Source organism: Propithecus coquereli, unplaced genomic scaffold, assembly GCF_000956105.1.
Source record: "Propithecus coquereli isolate 6110/MARCELLA unplaced genomic scaffold, Pcoq_1.0 Scaffold221, whole genome shotgun sequence".
NCBI classification, from domain to species: domain Eukaryota; kingdom Metazoa; phylum Chordata; class Mammalia; order Primates; family Indriidae; genus Propithecus; species Propithecus coquereli.
In genome coordinates this window covers 1595620-1614265 of record NW_012147301.1, presented here as the reverse complement: position 1 = coordinate 1614265, position 18646 = coordinate 1595620, and the positions used below count along the sequence as shown (strand labels likewise).

The 18646-nt window shown below is 52.4% G+C and overlaps 1 protein-coding gene across 1 annotated transcript in view; it reads right to left on the bottom strand.

Moving 5' to 3' along the window:
* MEGF11 (multiple EGF-like-domains 11) overlaps positions 1-18646 on the bottom strand; it is a 244897-nt gene that overhangs the window by 4972 nt on the left and 221279 nt on the right. Inside the window, exons 14-20 of the mRNA XM_012644818.1 lie at positions 18423-18557; positions 14641-14769; positions 13548-13676; positions 12875-13003; positions 12181-12309; positions 10438-10674; positions 3554-3610 (exon numbers count right to left, since the gene is read on the bottom strand). Coding sequence (XP_012500272.1) covers positions 3554-3610; positions 10438-10674; positions 12181-12309; positions 12875-13003; positions 13548-13676; positions 14641-14769; positions 18423-18557 — 945 coding nt within the window. The remainder of the gene's footprint in view (positions 1-3553; positions 3611-10437; positions 10675-12180; positions 12310-12874; positions 13004-13547; positions 13677-14640; positions 14770-18422; positions 18558-18646) is intronic.

Sequence of the window (18646 nt, the reverse complement as noted above, 5' to 3'; positions counted from 1 at the left end):
AGCAATCCTACTGCCTCAGCCTCCGGAGTAGCTGGGACTACAGGCGGGAGACACCATGCCCAGCTAATTTTTTGTTTCTATTTTTAGTTGACTGGCTAATTTTTTTTCCTATTTTTAATAGAGACAGGGTCTTGCTCTTGCTCAGGCTAGTCTTGAACTCCTGACCTCAAGCAATCCTCGTGCCTCGGCCTCCCAGAGTGCTGGGATTACAGTCGTGAGCCACCGCACCTGGCCCTCACCACTATTTTTTTAAGTTGCTTTTTTTTTTTTTTTATTGAAGCGGAGTCTTGCTATGTTGCCCAGGCTGGACTCAAACTCCTGGGCTCAAGAGATCCTCCTGCCGCAGCCACGTGAGTAGCTGGGACTACAGGCATGTGCTACTGTGGCCTGGGCTCTCTTGCTACTGTTAATAGAAGGCCACACTACCTTTTCTTTTCCCAGGCTGCAATTTAACATCCTTCTCTTGACTGAGAGACAAGGATATATGGGGAGAGGGAGGAGGAGGTCTCAGGATCAGGAGAACACTGGCTGAAAAAAGGAATTTTCAGAATCTCAGTGGGCTCCTAACTACTTAAGAACCCAAGGTTACTGCGAGAGGAGAGATGTGGAGGTTGGATATCGAGGAGCACACCGGTGGAGAAAGCAGCAGTAACAGGGGGCTCAAGGATTCCAGGAGCATAAAGGTGATGAGAGCAGTGGGGAGGATTTCTTCCATAGCATTCTGAGTTGCCTGACTGACAAGGAATTACACAAGAGGCAATCTGTTGCAGAATAATTGTCCTGAGTGGGAGAAGGGGAGACAGAAAGGTGTTGAGCAGCCTACGTAGTCTCACTACGTAGTCTCACTTAACCTCCAGGATGACAGTGAGTGGAGTTCTTCAGTAAGTAACAGGGGAACGACCAGGCACTGACTGAATTAAGACTTGTAGAATGTCAGAGCTGGAAAGGGCCTTAGAGATGGTGCTAGTACAACCCTGTCCTTTTATAGAGGGAGTCAAGACCCAGGAAACAACGCTGTGAGCTAATCGGCACCACAAAGCAAGAACTAGGACTAGATCCCAAATCTCTCAACTCTAGGCCAGGGCTTTTTCCCATTCAGTTCAAAGAACACTTAGACTCTTAATTCTTAGTTTGGTTTGGCCCAGTAGTTTTAGGAAGTCATTTCATTTGTGGTACAAACTAGTTTATTAAATGTTTATTTGGGAGTTTAGCCAGTTAGTGGGATTTATTCCATGTCTTTAGTATTTCTGTACAGTTCTGAACTGTGACATGACATTTTCTTCTTTTTGAAGTCTTTTGTTCCGATGTGTTGGTCCCTAACACCTGCTGGTACATTTGTCTACACAGCTCTCGTCTCTCTAATTTAAAGGATGACTAGAGCCAGAGTGGTGAAATAAAATCTGGCTGCCTGCCTGCTAAGGCCTTCCCTGCACCCAGAGGTCAGATACATGATCCCATACCACAGGAATGAAATGACGCCAAGGCAGAGACACTACATTTGTGGTTGTGAATATGAAAGGAACCACCCTTATTGTTGTCCCAGTGCACAGGACAACACAGTGCATAGGAAAGTTTTGTGCTCATATACTGAGGTTCTGGGCCTGGCTGAGCTTATTCATGCTTGAGTCACGAATAGTCTCAGAGCTGGAAAGGCCCTTAGAGATCTTTCTGCCCAATCCCCAGACCTCTGAGAAAGAAACTGAGGTCCTAGGTAACAGTCATGAAATGGCAGAGCTGTCCTTTCTGTTTTCAGCCTCACCTCCTACAATGCTGCTTGCCTCCACTTGGATGGTTTAAGTAAAAACTCACAGAAAATTGCCAGAATAATGCTCCCAGCAGGGGAGTTATTCGTGTCTATTGGGAAGCTGAGGATGACCTCTTGTCCTCAGACAGTTCTCTTGGGCTTTGTATATCCTAATGAGTGCTGATGGTGACTCACTGTTATTGCTGCTGGCTCAGAACACAATATTCGCCACCATCCCCTGCCCTTAGCCCAACCCACTTTTTTTTTTTTTTTTAAATTTTAAGAGACAGGGTCTTAACCCTGTGGCCTAGGCTGGAGTACAGTGGCTCAATCATAGCTCACTATAGCCTCGAACTCCTGGCTAAATTGATCTTCCTACATCAATCAGCCTCCCAAGTGTCTGGGACCACAGGTGTGTGTTGCCATGACCAGCTAATTTAAAAAAAAATTTTTTTTGTAGAGATGGGGGGGTCTCACCATGTTGCCCAGGCTGGACTCGAACTCCTGGCCTCAAGCAGTCTCCCACCTGGGCCTCCCAAAATGTTGGGATTATAGGAGTGAGCCACCATGCCTGGCCTCACCTCACTTCTAATGACGATCTCTCTAAGGGCTGTAGACAACCAGCTGTCCTTGGTTAGGAAATGGTTGTGTCTTGGGTGTATCTCAGGCTAAGTCTGAAAGACCAGAACAACAATTAGGGAAATCTGGGTCAGTCTAAGTGGTTTCCAAATGATAGTTGGGTAATAAGTGACATAAGGATACCCTGAGGTACTCGACACAAATGCAGATTCCAGGGCCCCACTCCAGATACACTGCATCAGAATCTTGAGGAGACTGGGTGTGAACATCTGTATTTTTAACAAGCCTTCCAGGCGATCCTGGTACACAGCTAGATTTAGGACATCCATTGAGGCCTTTGCCATCAGTTGTCTTTCAGTTGTCTTCAACTCTTTTTAATAGACCTTGGAGATGAAAGAATAGCCCCATTACATTAGTACAACCTTTACAATATGCAAAAATAACTTCCCATCTCTGATTTTATTGGATATTCATGATAACCTTATTAGACAACAGGACAGGCATTAGACAATAGGACAGGCATATGCCAACTTCGCAGATGAGGAAACTGAGCCCTGGAGAGCTCAGTCTAGGGTCATAGATAATAAATGACAGAGTTCCAAAGCCCCTTATTTCACATATGCTGGAATTTAAACCTAGGGCCTAAGCCCAGGGGTAGGACCTGAACTTTCCTCTTGGGCTTTACCTGTAGATTTGCTAGAGGGATGATCCCACTTGCAGATCCATGTGTTAGGGATTTGTCCTGGCTTCTCTGCTCTTGGAGGCAGAGATCTCTTGAAGGTAGAGTGCCATACAATATAACACTGGGTGTCATTTTCATTCCTTGTGCCCCAGAAAGCCAGCAGGTGCAGGGTGGCATTCCTCGCCAGCGCAACGACAAGAGGCCTCTGGGGCAGGCAGATTGACTTTATTTCAGATTTTATAATCAATTTAACTTGTACTAATTGGCTGGATAATGACGTTCTACATTTCCGAAGACATTTAGTTGGCATCTATAAAAAACCCACAAGTGTTTGCTAAGCAGGTGCAACTGAAATCAAGATGAATTCATTAATACTATGATTGCCCCTCCTGGGCAGAGCTGCCCAGCAGCCTCAGGCCCTCTGGTCTTTTAGCTTTTTTAGGGGAGGGTGTGCAGTTTCTTTCAGGCAGGATTCCTGGACATTGCAGATCTGCACTCGTTATCTTGCTAAGCCCTTCGTAATAAGACATCGGGATTGGATACTCTACCTTTGAAGCCTTTGTCCATAATGTATGTGTTCTGACGTCTACCCATTCCACAAGCACCTGTGTAAAAATAACATATGAGGAAGAAAATACGGGGGCGAAATTTACTCGGACTGCTCGTGTTCTTGCTTTTTTTATTGCTTTTTCCCCCCCTTTCTCCACTACCCAGAAAATAGTTGTTTATTGCTAGAAAAATTATTCTCGACTTAACCTACGCTAAATTGTTTTGAGCATACAGGAATTCTTAAAAGGCTCACAAGCATGAAGATGTGCTACAGCGCCCCCTGGCATGTTTGGCACCCTTTCCCTTTATAACCTTTACCCTGGGAGAATATCTTTCAGGAAGTATTAAAAGGCAGCTTTGACCTGCAGTCGCTGTAGGTGAAGTTCTAGGTTCCAAAGGTATAGGATAAGGAATGAAGCAGAATCAGTTCTTAGGTTGAGGGGAGGCTGTGTGCCAATCCAAATCTCAGTTCTGTTCAGTTTTGGAATGGGTTTGGAGACAGCATTTTCCACCTCTCTCAGCTCTGGTCCTGCCTCTCCTCTCCTGGATCCTAGGCTCATCTGAGGGGAGCCGGAGAGGTAGACAGATAGCTGAGGTTCTTGATTAGTAATCGTTATAGGATGCACAGACATTCCCATCCATAGCCAGCTTTCTCAGTTACCCATTCTCTCGGGTGGACTATTTGCACATGAGTGAGAGATCTCTTTGAAAACTATTACCAATGTTTTTCAGCCCCAAGGATTTCTTTCTCCCTTTTGGCTGTCGGTTTTTTTCCTAGGCTCCCATAATGTATGGTCCTGAGCCCCCAGCCAGAGGCAGGACATAAAGCTTCAGGGACCAAGCTCAGGTTCTTAGCTGGTGATCCCAGAAAAGAAATTGCCTGGCATTTCCAGGTTGGGACTATAATGACTCTGGCTCAAAGTCAAGGCCATTTTTTTTTTTTCCAGCTTTTAAGTGAGGCTACAATACCAGGCAAGGCATGCATACAGTGTTTACTAAAATACGGGTTTGACTCCACTTGACTCCCCCCCCAGTTTCTGACACTGAAGATCAACTCGTGGCTGTTTAGATACCTCCTCTACATAGAGTTCCCAAGTTGAATTTTAAGGCGTCTACTCCTATCTGCCTGCCTTCTACACATTATCGAGTGATATGGCAGAACAAGGCCTAAGTTGTTTTTCAAGTTTACTATTCGTCTAAAAGGCCTATAGGTACCTGCGCCCTTCAGAAACATGACTGTAACAGTTGATACGCTGGCATCAGTTCAGCAGTTTATAGACAAGGGCTTCCTTTGCCCTCGAGGGAGGGAGACAAGGCTGTTGATTTTCCTCCTTTTTACGGAACAGGAAACAGGCCCAAAGAGCTGCAGTGATTTGTCTAATACCGTAACAGCAAGTAAGAAGTTGGATTGCAACTAGAGCCCAGATCTCCCCAAGTATTCTGTCCCGTTGGACACCAGCCTGCCTGGGTATAAGCAAAAAGATGACAGCGCGTGGGGCTCTGGCTACTCTGGTTGAAGAGCGAGATCTCTAAAGCAGGGAGGAATCTGGCCTGAGCCCAGAGGATGTTCCCATGTGGAAAGAGATACAGGGTAGGGTGTGGGGAGGCTGTGTGTGTGTTGGGGGGTGGCTAAGACAGACTGTGGTTGGTGGGGTTATTAAATGCCTTGGATACTGTCCAGGAGACCCAGAGCCAAGAACACAGCCGCCTGGGTATAGGCCCGGGGTCCATGCAGCCCATGCCTGCTCCATGGGCAGATGAATTCAGAAACTTCAGTTTCCCCAGTGCTACTGGACCTGGGGACCTGTAGGGGTTGGTAGAGCTGTTCAGTTTCCCTTTCTAGAAGCCAGCTAGAGCCTGAGCTCAGGCCCAGGGTTGTCCAGCATGCTAAGGCCCTGCCCCAGGGTGCCTTAGAGGAGCCACTTTGTAGGGATGACACATTCTCCATCCATTGCACGTATTCCTATGACACCTACTTCTGTAACTCCTGCCCCCTGCTCCCATTTCAGGACTGACTTTTTGTATCTCTCCCAAGCCACCAGGTTTGAGCTCAGTGCATGAGTTCCGAGGATACTGGTTGATACATTCTGCCCCAGCCTCTGCAGATCCCTCCTTACAACCCTACCCAATGACCTGGGAGAGCTTGGCTTGGGCCACTGGTGGGCCTGGGGTCTGTCTCCGGGGGACACTGGGAATTTTAGCCAGAGAGCCAACTCCCTATTATCCATACCAACAGGGCCTAGAGAACCCCAAAGGTACCACCATCCCCAAGTCATTTCGCAGTGGTTTTGGGTTGTATTTTGGGGCTTGGAGGGGGTGCAGTTAGTTATATTGTTTCACCTCCACTTTGAGCAGCCCCAGTTTGTCCACACCCAGTGGCCACTATGGGGACAAAGAGGATGATGAGGACCCAGAAAGGTTTCCTTCTTTAGATTGGGCTGGTAGACTATGTGGGGAGGGAGGAGGGCTCACCAGGGAGAGTTCTGGGACCATGGGGGGTGGGGTGGGTCCAGGAACAGGAATGGGGAGTAGGGCAGGTGCTAGGTTTGGTCTGGCATGAGGGGCTAGGGGTAGGGCTGAGGGTCTGACCTGGTGAGTGTGGCTCAGCGGGGTGGCTGAGGTGTCTAAGTTCAATGTAGAAGTCCTCGGGCGGGTACCTGGCCTCCAGGGCACTGATCTGGAAATGGGAGTCTAGTGAGAGGAATGACAGGGAGGAGCCATTATTCCCAGGGCCCTGGTATGACAGGGGAAGGGGCTGGGAAGTATATGAGCGGGCAAGGGTTAGGATGGGCAGGCTGAAAAGACTCAAGGCCTCTATTGCAGCATCCAAAGGGGCAGGGGGATTTGCGAGAGCTGCCTTGTTTTCCCTTACCCTCCACTCCCACCCTCCACAGGAGTTGGTACTCACCAGGGAGGGGACAGAGGGAAGCAGCCCTTAAAAGGGGCACCTTGGTGGGACCTGGATCAGGCAGAGGTCCCTTTCCCAGATGGTGAGTACGCCTTTTGCTTCCCCCAGATCCCTACATCCTGGCCCTAGCTGTCTCCCTTGTGGTCCCTGGATCATAGCCCCCCTCTCCCTATCTCCTGATACAGAAATGAAGGAGGTCCGGGGCTTCATTTTCTTATGAGAGCCAAAATAGGGGCTTGAGTTTCCTCCCCACATCCCTTCTCCCTGTGGGGGAACCATGCCCAGGACTCATAACCTTCTCCCTTTGAGCTGGGACGGGGTCCCTCTCAATACGGGAGAAGGAGAATAGGGTGGGACATGACGGTGGAGACCAGACTCAAACCACTACTGACCTAACATGTTCACATAGCTGTAGGGGGTCCAGCCTGCTGTGTCTCTGTCAAGGGACTTGTTACTGAGCTGTTTGAAGAGTAGGAGAGCCAGTTAACACACGGTGTCCCTCCCCAGCCTCAGTGCACCCACCCCTGTCATGATCCTGATCCACCTGGGCCCTGGACCACTGAGGGAAAGAGTGAGCTAGACGTTCCATGTCAGGCCACTACGGTGTGGCTGAGGCCAGTGGGAACAGAACACACCCCAATCAAGCTGTCAGGCTGAAGGTGTAGGTTTCCCAGGCCCCCTATAGGGGGCAGGAGCAGGGCCTCCCAAGAACTGGCTTAATCAAGCTGACCCTGACAGGGGAAGCAGATCAGCTGGGTGGGGCTGAGTTTCAGGGGCGGGGAGCTCTGGGAGTGTCTCAGCTGCAACATGAGGCCACCTCCGACAGGGAGGTGCTGAGGCTGCCTGCAATATCACTGTCACCTCTGCCACCTGACTCCATTTCCTGTGACCAAGGGAAAGCCTCAGGGCAGGGTGTCTCAAGGCTTATGGTACAATCCTCCTCCTCCCTGCATTCTCAAAGCTGTCTTTCCTATGAGGCAAGGGTGGTTATTTCACAGATGGGACCTGAGTCCTGGCTTGCGGGCCTTGCTCATGGACACAGAACGAGTCAGTCAGTGGTAGGGCTGGCTGTAGAACTCGGGTCTTAACTCCCAGTTCCGTGTCCTTTCCACGTGCTCACAGCTGCCTGCCTCTGCTACATATGCCCTACCTGCCAGAGTGGGGGGTTCTTGACCATGCAGAGCCCCTCTGGGCCCCCGGGGTGAGGTGACTGAGAGGGTCACCAAATGGGCTACCTTGTAGTAAGTGGCCTGTCACTGAAAGAGGGTGGAGGCTAAGACTGGCCTCTGGGGTGCTGGCTCGACAGCAGTTGCCCTCACAGAACTGTTACCGTGGGGTTCAGCCTGCAGCGCCACCAGATCTGTGGGCTGATGGTCGTTCTCCATGGGGCAGGCAGGGAGGAAAGGATTCCCAGAGCTCTAGGGCCGAAGCCTGGAGTACGAAAGCTGTGTTACTGGCCCAGGATGGATGTTACAGGAAGCCAGGAGTCCTGGGATTCCTCCCCCGGACCCCCAGTGGCCCTGCCGTTGTGCGTTTGTGGGCACGTACACAGGTGGGTGTCAGGTGTGCTGCATGAGCCCTTCATATCTCATCCTGGGGGCCGGAATCTCCCACTCTGCCTGGTATGCATCCTGGCACGTTAAGGGGGCTCACTACGCATTATCTACACGTGTGCTGAGACATCCCTGCCCAAAGGCCTGTGACTGTAAGAGGACATCTTGCCATCAGCCAGGGTTATGCTGGAAGCTGCCAGGGAAGGCCCTGTCCAGGAGTGTGCATGACCACCCTTGAAGACCTGCGAAACTCACTGTCCACAGCTTAAGCGTGGGTTTCACGTCCCTTGTGTTAGTTCAGATTGCAAACAAATGGTTATGGGTAGGTGCTGATGACATGTAGTCTATCGTGTACATGTCCAGATGTAAGAGACATTGCATGGTTACCTGAGCGATAGTTACTTTCTCTGTAATGTGCTGGTTGCATACATTGTGTCGGTAACATACTGTAGTGATTTGTGGCAGGTGGTATAGTGTTTTGATTACATGCTGATGGGGCAAAATTAATCATATTGTTAGGCGACAAGGCTACACATGATTACATGACTTAGTACCAGTTGGTTACACACGGTGGGTGCATGGGTTATATTGAGCAATGCTGTGATGCCCACCAGTTACATGGCACTGGGCTTCACGTAACGTTCTGGTTCCATTACATGCTTTACAGAGTGTTTACGTATACCATGGATCGTAGGACTGCATTTGATGTACTAGTGGTTGGTTCCACGTGGACCCTCCACGGGGAGTGCAGTTCCTTCCTAGGCAGAGGTGAGGGCTGATGAAAGGACGGTGGAAGGGGGCTGGGGAGTCAGGGGCCCGGTACCTTGGTGGGGCTGTTCCTGTCCAGAGTGCTGGCCTGGCTGGTGGCAGGCCCCCCGCACGCCAGTGCGTGGTAGCTGGAATTGGAAAAGCACTGGGCGTGGCTGCTACTTTGAGACAAATCTGGGAAGAGAACAAGGTGCCACATACCATCATGTCGCTGCCTCTGGCATGAGACACCTCCAAAACTAACGCTTGGGCTGGGCAGCTCGAGAGGGACAGGCCAAGAACCCCATCCCTGCAAGCTTTCTGGCATCCACTGGCCCTACAGAAATCTGCAGAGCCTGACTTGCTCCCTCCCTTATGCTGGCCCTCCCTGCAGCACGCAGGATGCAGGTTAGGCTTGCCAGCGTAGAAGGCGGCACCATCAGCTGCAGCCTGGATCAGGCGTGTTTGCTTTGGTAGCCTCGCATGTCCCAGTTGCTACTTGGGGCTGGCCCTCTCCTGCTTCCCACTAGGGTCAGATACCGGTAATGAGTTCATGAAGAGAACACCACTCTTGGCCCAGCCCGTCCCCTCCTGAGGACTCCAGGACCTCTCCACAGGGCTGGGGAATACCAGAGGAATGGCATAGGCAAACCAAGGCAGTGTTCTAATCATAGAAGAAAATCCCCAAATCTCCTCTGTGGGCTTGGGATTTCATCAGAGGATGTCTGCTTTGGCTGAAGCCCCGGGGGGCATGCAGGCTAGGAGCTCTCTGAAGGCAGGGTCTGCCCCGGGGCTGCCTCTGTCCGTCCTGTAGCACCTAGCGTGGAGCAGGGCATACGGTGGGCAATACTTAGCAGAAATGGGCTGAAGTGATCTGGGTTTTCTAAGCACAAAGTACAGGAGGCTGCAGATCAGCCATGAGCTGGCAGGAGAAAGCCATCATCCTGTGCTCACGTAAGTAGGCCCAGCCTCCCGTGGCCCAGGCCTATGGGCAATTTCAGAGCGTTTTGGCCTCTGTTGTTTAGCTAAATATGAAGCAAAAAACCTTTCTTGTTTCCAAGGCAGCAGTTTAGGGGAGAAGAAGGATCTGGCCCAGCAGCCCCACCCCACTAACTCCAAGATAGAACACCCACTGGAGTTGTCACCACATTTGTGGACGCACTGGGTTCTGGCCCACCTGCCACAGTGGCAGTGTCTAAAGTTTCATGCCTCCCCAAGTTAGGTACCACCCGCTGTCGCTGTACTAATAGGGGCCTTTGTAACTCTGAGAACTGCGAAGCAGAAATGGACGTGCCCAAGCAAGGTGGTACAGCCATGAGGATGGGGTGACATTTCCCTGGAGAGCTTAGCAAAGTCACTGCTTAGTGTGGCTGCTGCTGTGGCCGAAGCCTGGTGAGGAGGACGGTGTAGCTCTGGGGAAATGGAAGGAGACTCCCAGAGCTGGGGGCCCGGGAAATGACATCCTCTTGGAATCCTATGTACCTTTCCCAGGTAGGTTCCTGCTTCCCACCCCACTGGCACTCTAGGGGAGACTGAGCATCCATACCCAACCCACGCAGGCGTGATCACCCACCGTCAGCAATAAACCCGGGTGTGCCCAGGGATACGGTGTGGCTCTTCCTGGGGGGTATGCATGGAGGGGGAAGAGGAGGGATGCTGGGAGCACGGCCCTTACCGGAGAGGGAGTAGTCTGTGCTGCTCATCCTCATGGCAGGTGTGTAGGAGACGCGGGGAGCCAGGTCGCGGCCCTTCTCTTTCTGCCTCCGCCGTCGCCAGGCAAACAGGCCCAGCAGTACCACAATGAGGAACAACAGGAGGATGATGCCCGTGACAGCACCCACCGAGTGCCGCTCTGCACCCAGTGCTGGGCTGATCTTGGTGTAGGGATTCAGCTCCTCCATCATGAGGGCGGCTGTGGGCAGAGGGAAGGCCTGAGCCCGGGGCTGGCCTGCTTGCTCCTCAGCTCTCCTGGGCCCGGTCAGATGCCTCTAACCCCTCTAACGTTAGGAGCCCGGTTCTGGTCTTGGCCTTGTTCCTCAATCCCTGTGTGACCCCTGCCCCCCGCCCAACCTGTGCCTTTCTTCAAATGCCTAAAAGTGGGTGGAGTCACAGGGTCACGACAAGAAGCAAATGTGATTGTGGATGTGAAACAAAATAAAATGTTCATCGAGTATTTTACACTTCCAAAAATGAGTTACAGATGCTAACTCATTTAATCCTCCCAGCCGCCCTATGGAATAGGGACTATTTAATGATCTCCCTTTCATAGATGGAAAAACCAAGTCACCAGAAGGTGAGGAAACTTGCCCAGGATCACACAGCCAGTAAGTGGCAGAGTCTGGCTCTTCAAGAGTCAGGAAAAATTGCACTCAGCCCCTCTCCCTGCTTACGAGTTGTGTGACTCAGTGTCCCCAGTTTGCTCACTTGTGACACAGGGACGATAATCCCACCCTCCCTGGGGGGTTGTGAGCACCTAATGATAGACTGGCAATAAAAGTCGAGTGCTGTGCCGCTGTGTCCAGGATCACTGCCCACAAAGCCCTCTTGGTGATGGATGCGTGCACTGACCCTCGTGCCGCTGCTCAAGTCGGGGGCTGTCTCGCCGCCCAGCAGCATCCAGCCTTGGCTGTCAGCTGCCGGCTGAACTGAACATCGGGGAGGTAAATGGGCTGCTAATTCCCAGTGATTCTTTCTCGGCAAGCGCCGGCTGCTTTGCTATAATGTGGGTAATTGCGAGCCCATTCTCGTTCCCCATCTCCTAGAGCCAGCCACGGCATCATCCGTTTCATGTTTGCAGCACTCCATAAAGAGTGTTTTATGCACACAAGGCCACCATTTATGGAGTGCTCAATTATGTGCCAGGTACGGTGCTGAGTCCTTTACTCATATCTCAACTCGATCCTCACAACTGTCCTATGCCGTGTCATCTGACTGTAGCACCAGAACCAAAGTTGAGCCCCTGTGGGCTCCTTGGCCCTCAAGGGAAACTTGTGTCATGGGGGAAGACAGCAATTAATCTATTCTTCCCGTGTTGCACGTGGGGTAAGAGGCCCAGCCATAGAAAATGACCAGCCCAAGGACACCTAGCAAGTAATGGCAGAACTAGAACTTGGCAGATATTCCGACTTGGTCCGGTGGCCTTTCCGCAGCACTAGCTTGTGCCACCCTTGCTTGGCTCATGGGAAACTTGCCAAGCGTGAGCATGGGGAAGCTGCGACTGAGCGGCCGCCTACTCCAGCTGCCTGTCCCACGCTGGGAGCCTCTGCTGTCCCTCTGCGGCCACCTATTCCTGCTGTCCTCACACATGGGAATAAAGGGGAGTGTCCTCATCAAACCCAGCTGTTCCAGCTGGAATCTCCCCAGATCCTCCATGGGTCCCTTTCCACAGAGCCCAGGGACTCTGCCACCTGTGTATTACCTTGGTCACACCTGATTCCTTTGAATCCAGGACTGCAATAACAGGTGCCAGTGACGTGGTCACAGGTAGAGTTGTTCATGCACTCACATAGCTGCTGACACCCGTAGCCAAAGGTTCCTGGGGCGCATCCTGCATGGCACAAAGCGTTAGGGTAGACAGTGAGATGCACCCACTGGCCACCTGTCCCATCCCGTGTTTGGACAGCTATGGCGAGAAGCCGGTTCTCCCTCACACCGAGTGCAGCCTATTTCCCTGTAGCTCCTGTTGTGCTTCGGTTAGACACTTGCGGGTGGACTTATAGCCCTGAGAGGGGGGACACGGAGGAGAGGGCAGGGCCCAATTCACCCCTGCGTCATCCCCATGCAACACATTTAAGCAGCATCCTCCATGTGCCAGGCTCCGAGCTGAGTGCCACAGGGGCTTTGAAGAGCCAGAAAAGATCCTGCGCGTCCTTCTACTCCCTCACCAGCCTCCCGGGCCTTGCTCTCAACACCCTCCCATCTCCTCCATCTGGAGGGAGACATTCTTCAAGCACCAACGTAGACATGACCTTCTTCACTCCTCTTCCTTGGGGTTTCCCCCAAAGTCAAGGGAGCAAGGGGTGGAGCCCAAATGAGTGGACCCTGGAAGGGGAGGCTCCCGCCGCGGGAGGCCGAGGCCCGGCACTGACACGCAGCGGGTCAGGGCAGCTTACTCTGTTCACAGTGCTGCCCGGTGAAGCCTATGCGGCAGGTGCACTTGCCACCGATGTGGTCGCAGCTGGCGCCATTCTGACACTGGCACACGCGTCCACAGTCCTTCCCAAAAAACGCTGCTGGGCAGCCTAGAGAAACAGGGTCTGTAGTCACGGGAGTTGCTGCTGGGCGAGGACAGCTGTGGAGGTGTGGCTGGGACCAGACCTGCCTTCTGCCCCCTCTTGCTGAGGGGCGAAGACTAGTGAGACCCTGCACCAGAGCCGTCTCCATGCTCTGGACCCTCATGCTAAAGGGGCGGGGGCCAGCGAGTCCTTTGGACAAAGGGTCCTTGGAACCAGAGGCCAGGCTAGAGTTTCCTTTCTGTGTGGCCGCAGGCTGCTGCTCCCCACTCTGGACCCCTCTGTCCAAGGAGGGTCTGGCCTTGGTGATCACTGAAGTACCTTACAGCCCTGACCTTCCAGGACTTTGGGCCTCTCAAACCCTTGAATTCAGTCAGGCCCTGGGGCTGTCCCTGCAGAGCTCCCCAGTTCTCATGGGGCAGGGGTGGGGGGCCCAGCCCTGGGGTCTACTCCCTTCGTCTTCCCTCCCTACAGGCCTGGACGATGCCCACGGTGGCCAGTAGGCCGCGGCATGGGATTCCAAGTGGCTGGGAGGCCAGGAGGCGGGGCTTACGCTGTGTGCAGAAGAGTCCGGTCCAGCCAGGGGTGCAGTGGCAGGCCCCGTCCTCGGCGCTGCAGCTCGCCCCGTTGTGGCAGCTGCATGTGTGGAAGCAGGCGGGGCCCCAGAACCCGGGGGGGCAAGCTGGGATGTGGGTGGGATGCAGAGGGGAAAGGGAAGATGGAAAGGGAGAGGAAGGGGGAGTACACATCAGAGCCAAGATGCCAGGATGGACTGAGCTGACATTTCCTGGCTTTCAGGGGCGTGACAAACCGTTCCCAGACTTCTTACACTTCACCTCTTGCCTTAGGGTCCCCATTAGGCCCAGATTCTCGGCCCACAGTTTAAGTCTGTGGTAACTAAGCATGGCTCTGAGGGCTCCCGAGCCTCCCCTCTCAGGGGGTCCCCGGACTCTGATCTGGAGTGTGTGGGTAAACGTGGTTTACAGTGGGTATCTGTGCTGACGTCCCCATGATGCTGGGGACTTTCCTAGGGTGGGGACTCTCTCCACTTTCAGCTGGTGAGCTCACTGAGGATGGAGACTGTGTCTCCCCATCTAACAGGACCTCCCTAAGGGTACTGGCTAGTTCTCTGCCCTTAGATTGGGGGCTTCCTGGAAAGGAGCTGTTACCTCTGCAATTGGGTGCACTTTACACGAACAGCCCCTACAATGCCCTGTTCAGGCTTATGATGCTCAGGACGCCATTTATATGGGCCACCCAGAGGACACCGACACTCCTCCCAAGGTGACTGCCTTGGCCACACCTCACTTTGCCATTCCCAAACTCAACCTTGGTGGTCCTTGCCCCTCCTCCTCCCCATCCATATTCAGACTGCTCCTTGCTCAGGTGCTAATGGAGTATTAATTCTCAGAATTAATGGCTTTAACGGTACTATCAACAATATCAATACCTTTAATACCAGCAGCTAATAATACCAGTGATCAATCCCAATAATTCATCGCGGTAGCTATAAGAGCTAAATGGGACGCAGGTGGACATTCCTATCTGCAGAAGGAGATTTCAGCCTTGGAAAATGGAATTGCCAGGGCAAAGAGTTTCCAGACCTAACCCTGGGTGAGGGGCATTCCCAGGGGGCAACAGCCTACCCTGTGAGCAGTCCTTGCCGATCCATCCGGGGAGGCACTGGCAGGAGCCATCGATGGGGCTGCAGGTCCCATTGTTGGCACAGGAGCAGAGCTGGGCACAGTCCTGCCCGAAGTGTCCTCCAGCACACACTGTGGGCACAGGGCAGCCTGGCACCTGTCCTCCCACCTGTGCTCCTCAGTCCACCACCCACAGCTATACCCCCAGAAGGTCCCAGGCCACAACCATGACCACCCTGGAATCACGGATCGGAATGGAACTGCCCACCTCGGCACCCCTATCGCCTTGCCTTCTCCATTTGCACGTAAATGAGCCGCCCCTCTCGTGCCCACAGCTGCGTCCTTTGGGAGGCTCTGTTACGATCCCCTTTGACAGAGGAACAGGCTGAGGCCCATGGTGGTAGAATGACTTGACTTAGGTCTCACAGATGGGAAGTGGTGAGGCTGGGCATCACACTTCTGGACTCTCAGTCCAGTGCTCCCTGTACTGCTCCACGGCCCTCTGCTTTCCGTTACCACACTTGTGCCAGCATCACTAATCCCACAGCCACGGGGGTGGAGAACGTTTACAGCCAGCAGGAGGGGGACAAATGCAGTGTGGCAGGTCTGTCTGCAGTTCGACTGTGGGAGGGCTGGCCCTGAATGTCTGTCCCTGTCCACCTGTGTCCTCTGACCTGTTCCTAAGCTTCAGCCCAGTGTCCCCCCTCAGGAAAGCCCTCCTGGGTTCACAAGGCTCTCGCCACCACGAGTATTTCTACTTTGAGTCCCTTAGAGGATTTTGGTCACAGACCCTCCTTGGAGGAGTCACTCCTGGGTCCCTGGAGAAAGGGCTGGTTTTCTCAGCCAGGCTGCAAAGCTCTTTTAGGGCTAGGCCTGAGTATGAATTGAGCACTCACCTCTGTTTGCCCTGCAGTTCATCCCCCACCTGTTTCCTACAGCTTGAGCCCTCTAAAGCACTGCTCTCTCCGTTGCTCCTGTGTCCTGCTCGAATAGTCTCAAGCCCCCCCCAGCCCCGGAAGAAAGTCTAAATCTGGAGAACAGCACAGAGGATCATGGGAAGGAGCTGATTCTTGAAAAGGAGAGACTTCCCCGGGGCCCTTCTCTCCTCGACACCACACTGCCTCTTACTGGCAGTCCGTCCCCAGCCAGACTGGGCACTGGTGGCTGGGCTCTGCGTCTACTCTGTGCCTCTCCTGGATGTGATTAGCGGTTGGGACAAATAATAAAGGTAGCGTGGTGGACCAGACTGTCTGGTCCAAAGCTTTGGATTTAGGTCCTAAGTTTGATTTACGTATTCGGCAAACGTGTGTACGGCACCAGACGCCCAGTGTGCTTCCCAGATGCAGGCATACCTCGGAGATACTGCGGCTTCGGTGCCAGGCCACCGCAAGAGAATATCGCGATAGAGCAAATCACGTGAAGTTTTTGGTTTCCTAGTGCACGTAAAAGTTATGTTTACACTATACTGTAGTCTATTAAGTGTGTAATATCATTACGTCTAAAGAAACCATACCTACTTACCTTAATGGAAAAATACTGCTAAAAATGCTGACACAGTGACGGGAAATGAGCATGTGCTCTTGGAAAAACGGCATCGACAGACTTGCTTGAGGCAGGGTTGCCACAAACCTTTAGCTTGTGAAAAATGCAGTCTCTGCGAAGCACGATAAAGTGCAGTGCAATAAAATGAGGTATGGTGATATTCACTTAATCTTGTAACTGTCATTATTATATAAATATTCTCATCATTACTCCTTAACTCTCCTTTATAGATGAGGAAACTGAGGCACTGAGAGGTTAAGTAACTTGCCCAAAGTCACACAACTAGGACGTTCTACCATGTACCAGGCTGAATGTCTTTGAGCAAACCACATCACCCCTCTCGGTCTCTGTTTCCTCATCTTTGAAATGGGGATGGGAACCCTCATCCACTAGCCTAGGGCCGTGGTTAATAGCTGTGGGCAGGCCGGCTGGCCAGCTGGTTTGGGGCCCTGCGCCTCCCCTGAAAAAAACCTTAGCTGCTTCCCAGGCAGGTCCGCTGCCAAGAGGATGACACGCATCTCACCTGTTTGCAGCGCAGGCCCCAGCTTCCTGAAAAGCAGGCTGCCCACCCTCTCCCTCTTCCCTGCTTCTGGGAGGTGCTTGATTTGGGGAACCCATCCCCAGTCCTGGCCTTCTGTGAGGAGTGCGGTACTGGAGTTGCTCCCCTAACCCCCGTCCCTAAAACAAACCATGAGCTTCTCTAACAAGACAGTCTTGTCTTTAAGTCTTTCTCGCGCACACAAGGCCAGCAAATTTGCCCACAGAGCTGCTAATGCGATCAGTCTAATACATTAATTGGTCGGGTTCTTAGCTGAATCCAGAGTGAGCAAAGAGAGGGGCGGTGGAGAGAAGGGGGTGCTGGTGAAAAGAAAACATCTGGTTATATTTAATCTATGTTTAATGATTCTACATAAGCAGTGTCTGTAATTTGTAACTCGCTGGAGAGCTAGTCATTAGAAAGTATCAGTTCAATTTTTCACAAGGTTTGAGACTTAACCAGGGCAGTTGCCATTAATAGCAAACTCTATTAGATCTATAGGTGGGAAATACTCATTAGGCCACTGGGTGATAAATCAGACAACACAGGCTCCGGGAGTTACTCTTCAGGCTGCTTAGGTCCTAATTTAGACCCGGTCTATCTGTTTTGACGGCTGGGTCTCCTATGTTTAATAAGTAACCTCCACGTGTCAGGTTATGATTAAACTGTCCTAGGAGGGCTGCAAGTAAATGAAACTGTCACATCCGTTTCCCTGGGGCCCAAACTTCTCATGACCTCAAAGCATCATGTAGTAAACTTTCCACTCACGCATATTAACAGCCCACACACTTGCAAAAACAGCCCCGCTCAGCAGTGATTATTCATCAGAAGAATGGCTTCCCCGGAGAGGTAGTGAGCTCTCAGTCGATAGAAGTATTTAAGCAGAGTCCAGATGAGATTCTTGCCTAGATGACCTTGAAGTTGCTTTTAGCTCTAAGTTTAATGTATCCTAAGATCCCTTCATTCCTTACTGACTAAGGTGCAAATTCGGTACCTTGTGTTCAAATCTGTTCTGAAGGCCCCAGCTTACCTGCTCAGCCCTCTTTCCCACCCCCCGCCCCGCCACTGTGTCCTTCAGCTGTCCCCTCTCGCTGGATGGCAGCACACCCATGTCTCTGTGCTTTGCCCAAGCTGTTTCCTCTACCCAGAGTGCTTTTCGTCCTTCTCTGCCTTTCAAGCCAAGGCCCAGCTGAAGTCCTGCACAGTCCGGGGAGCCTTTGCCCAAATCCACCCCACCCTGGCCTAAGCAAGCCAGGGATGGCAATAAACAATGACATGTGCCAGAGACAGCTCTACCTTCTCACTCATTGTTCAATATCCAGGAATTTGGGGAACGGCGTTAAACCGTTGGGACCCTGAACTCAGCCATGGTAGAAACATTCATATCATAGACATCTGCAGAAGTTACCAATGAGGGCTTTTCCCCACAAAGTGCTGGCTTAGCGGCACGCCAGTGCACGTAAACCTCAGCCCTCTTTCCCACTTGCTGGCTGTGAGATCATAAACAAGTCATTTAACCTCCCTCAGCCTGTTCCTTTAACTGCATAACGGTCAAGCCATGTGGTGCTCCATTCTCATACAGGCAGCCCGAGCCCTGGGGAGGGAAGGACCTGCCTCTGCAGAGCGTGACGCAAGTCCCCAGCCCTTCCTTCCCTGCCACTCCCCTCCCAGAACCTCCCACCTCCCTGCTCGCTGAAGACAGTACCTTGGTTGCAGAGGGCGCCGGAGAATCCTGGGAGGCACTCACAGATGCCACTGACGTGGTGGCAGGGCCCACTGCTGTGCACGCAGAGGGGGCATGGCTGGGCGCAGCCGTGGCCATAGAGCCCAGGGGGGCAGACTGAGGGTAAAGGGAAGATGACAGTCAGCAGCCTAAGGGACCCCAGCTGGCCTGGCCACCCCTCCTGACCCACACAGCAATAAAGATGT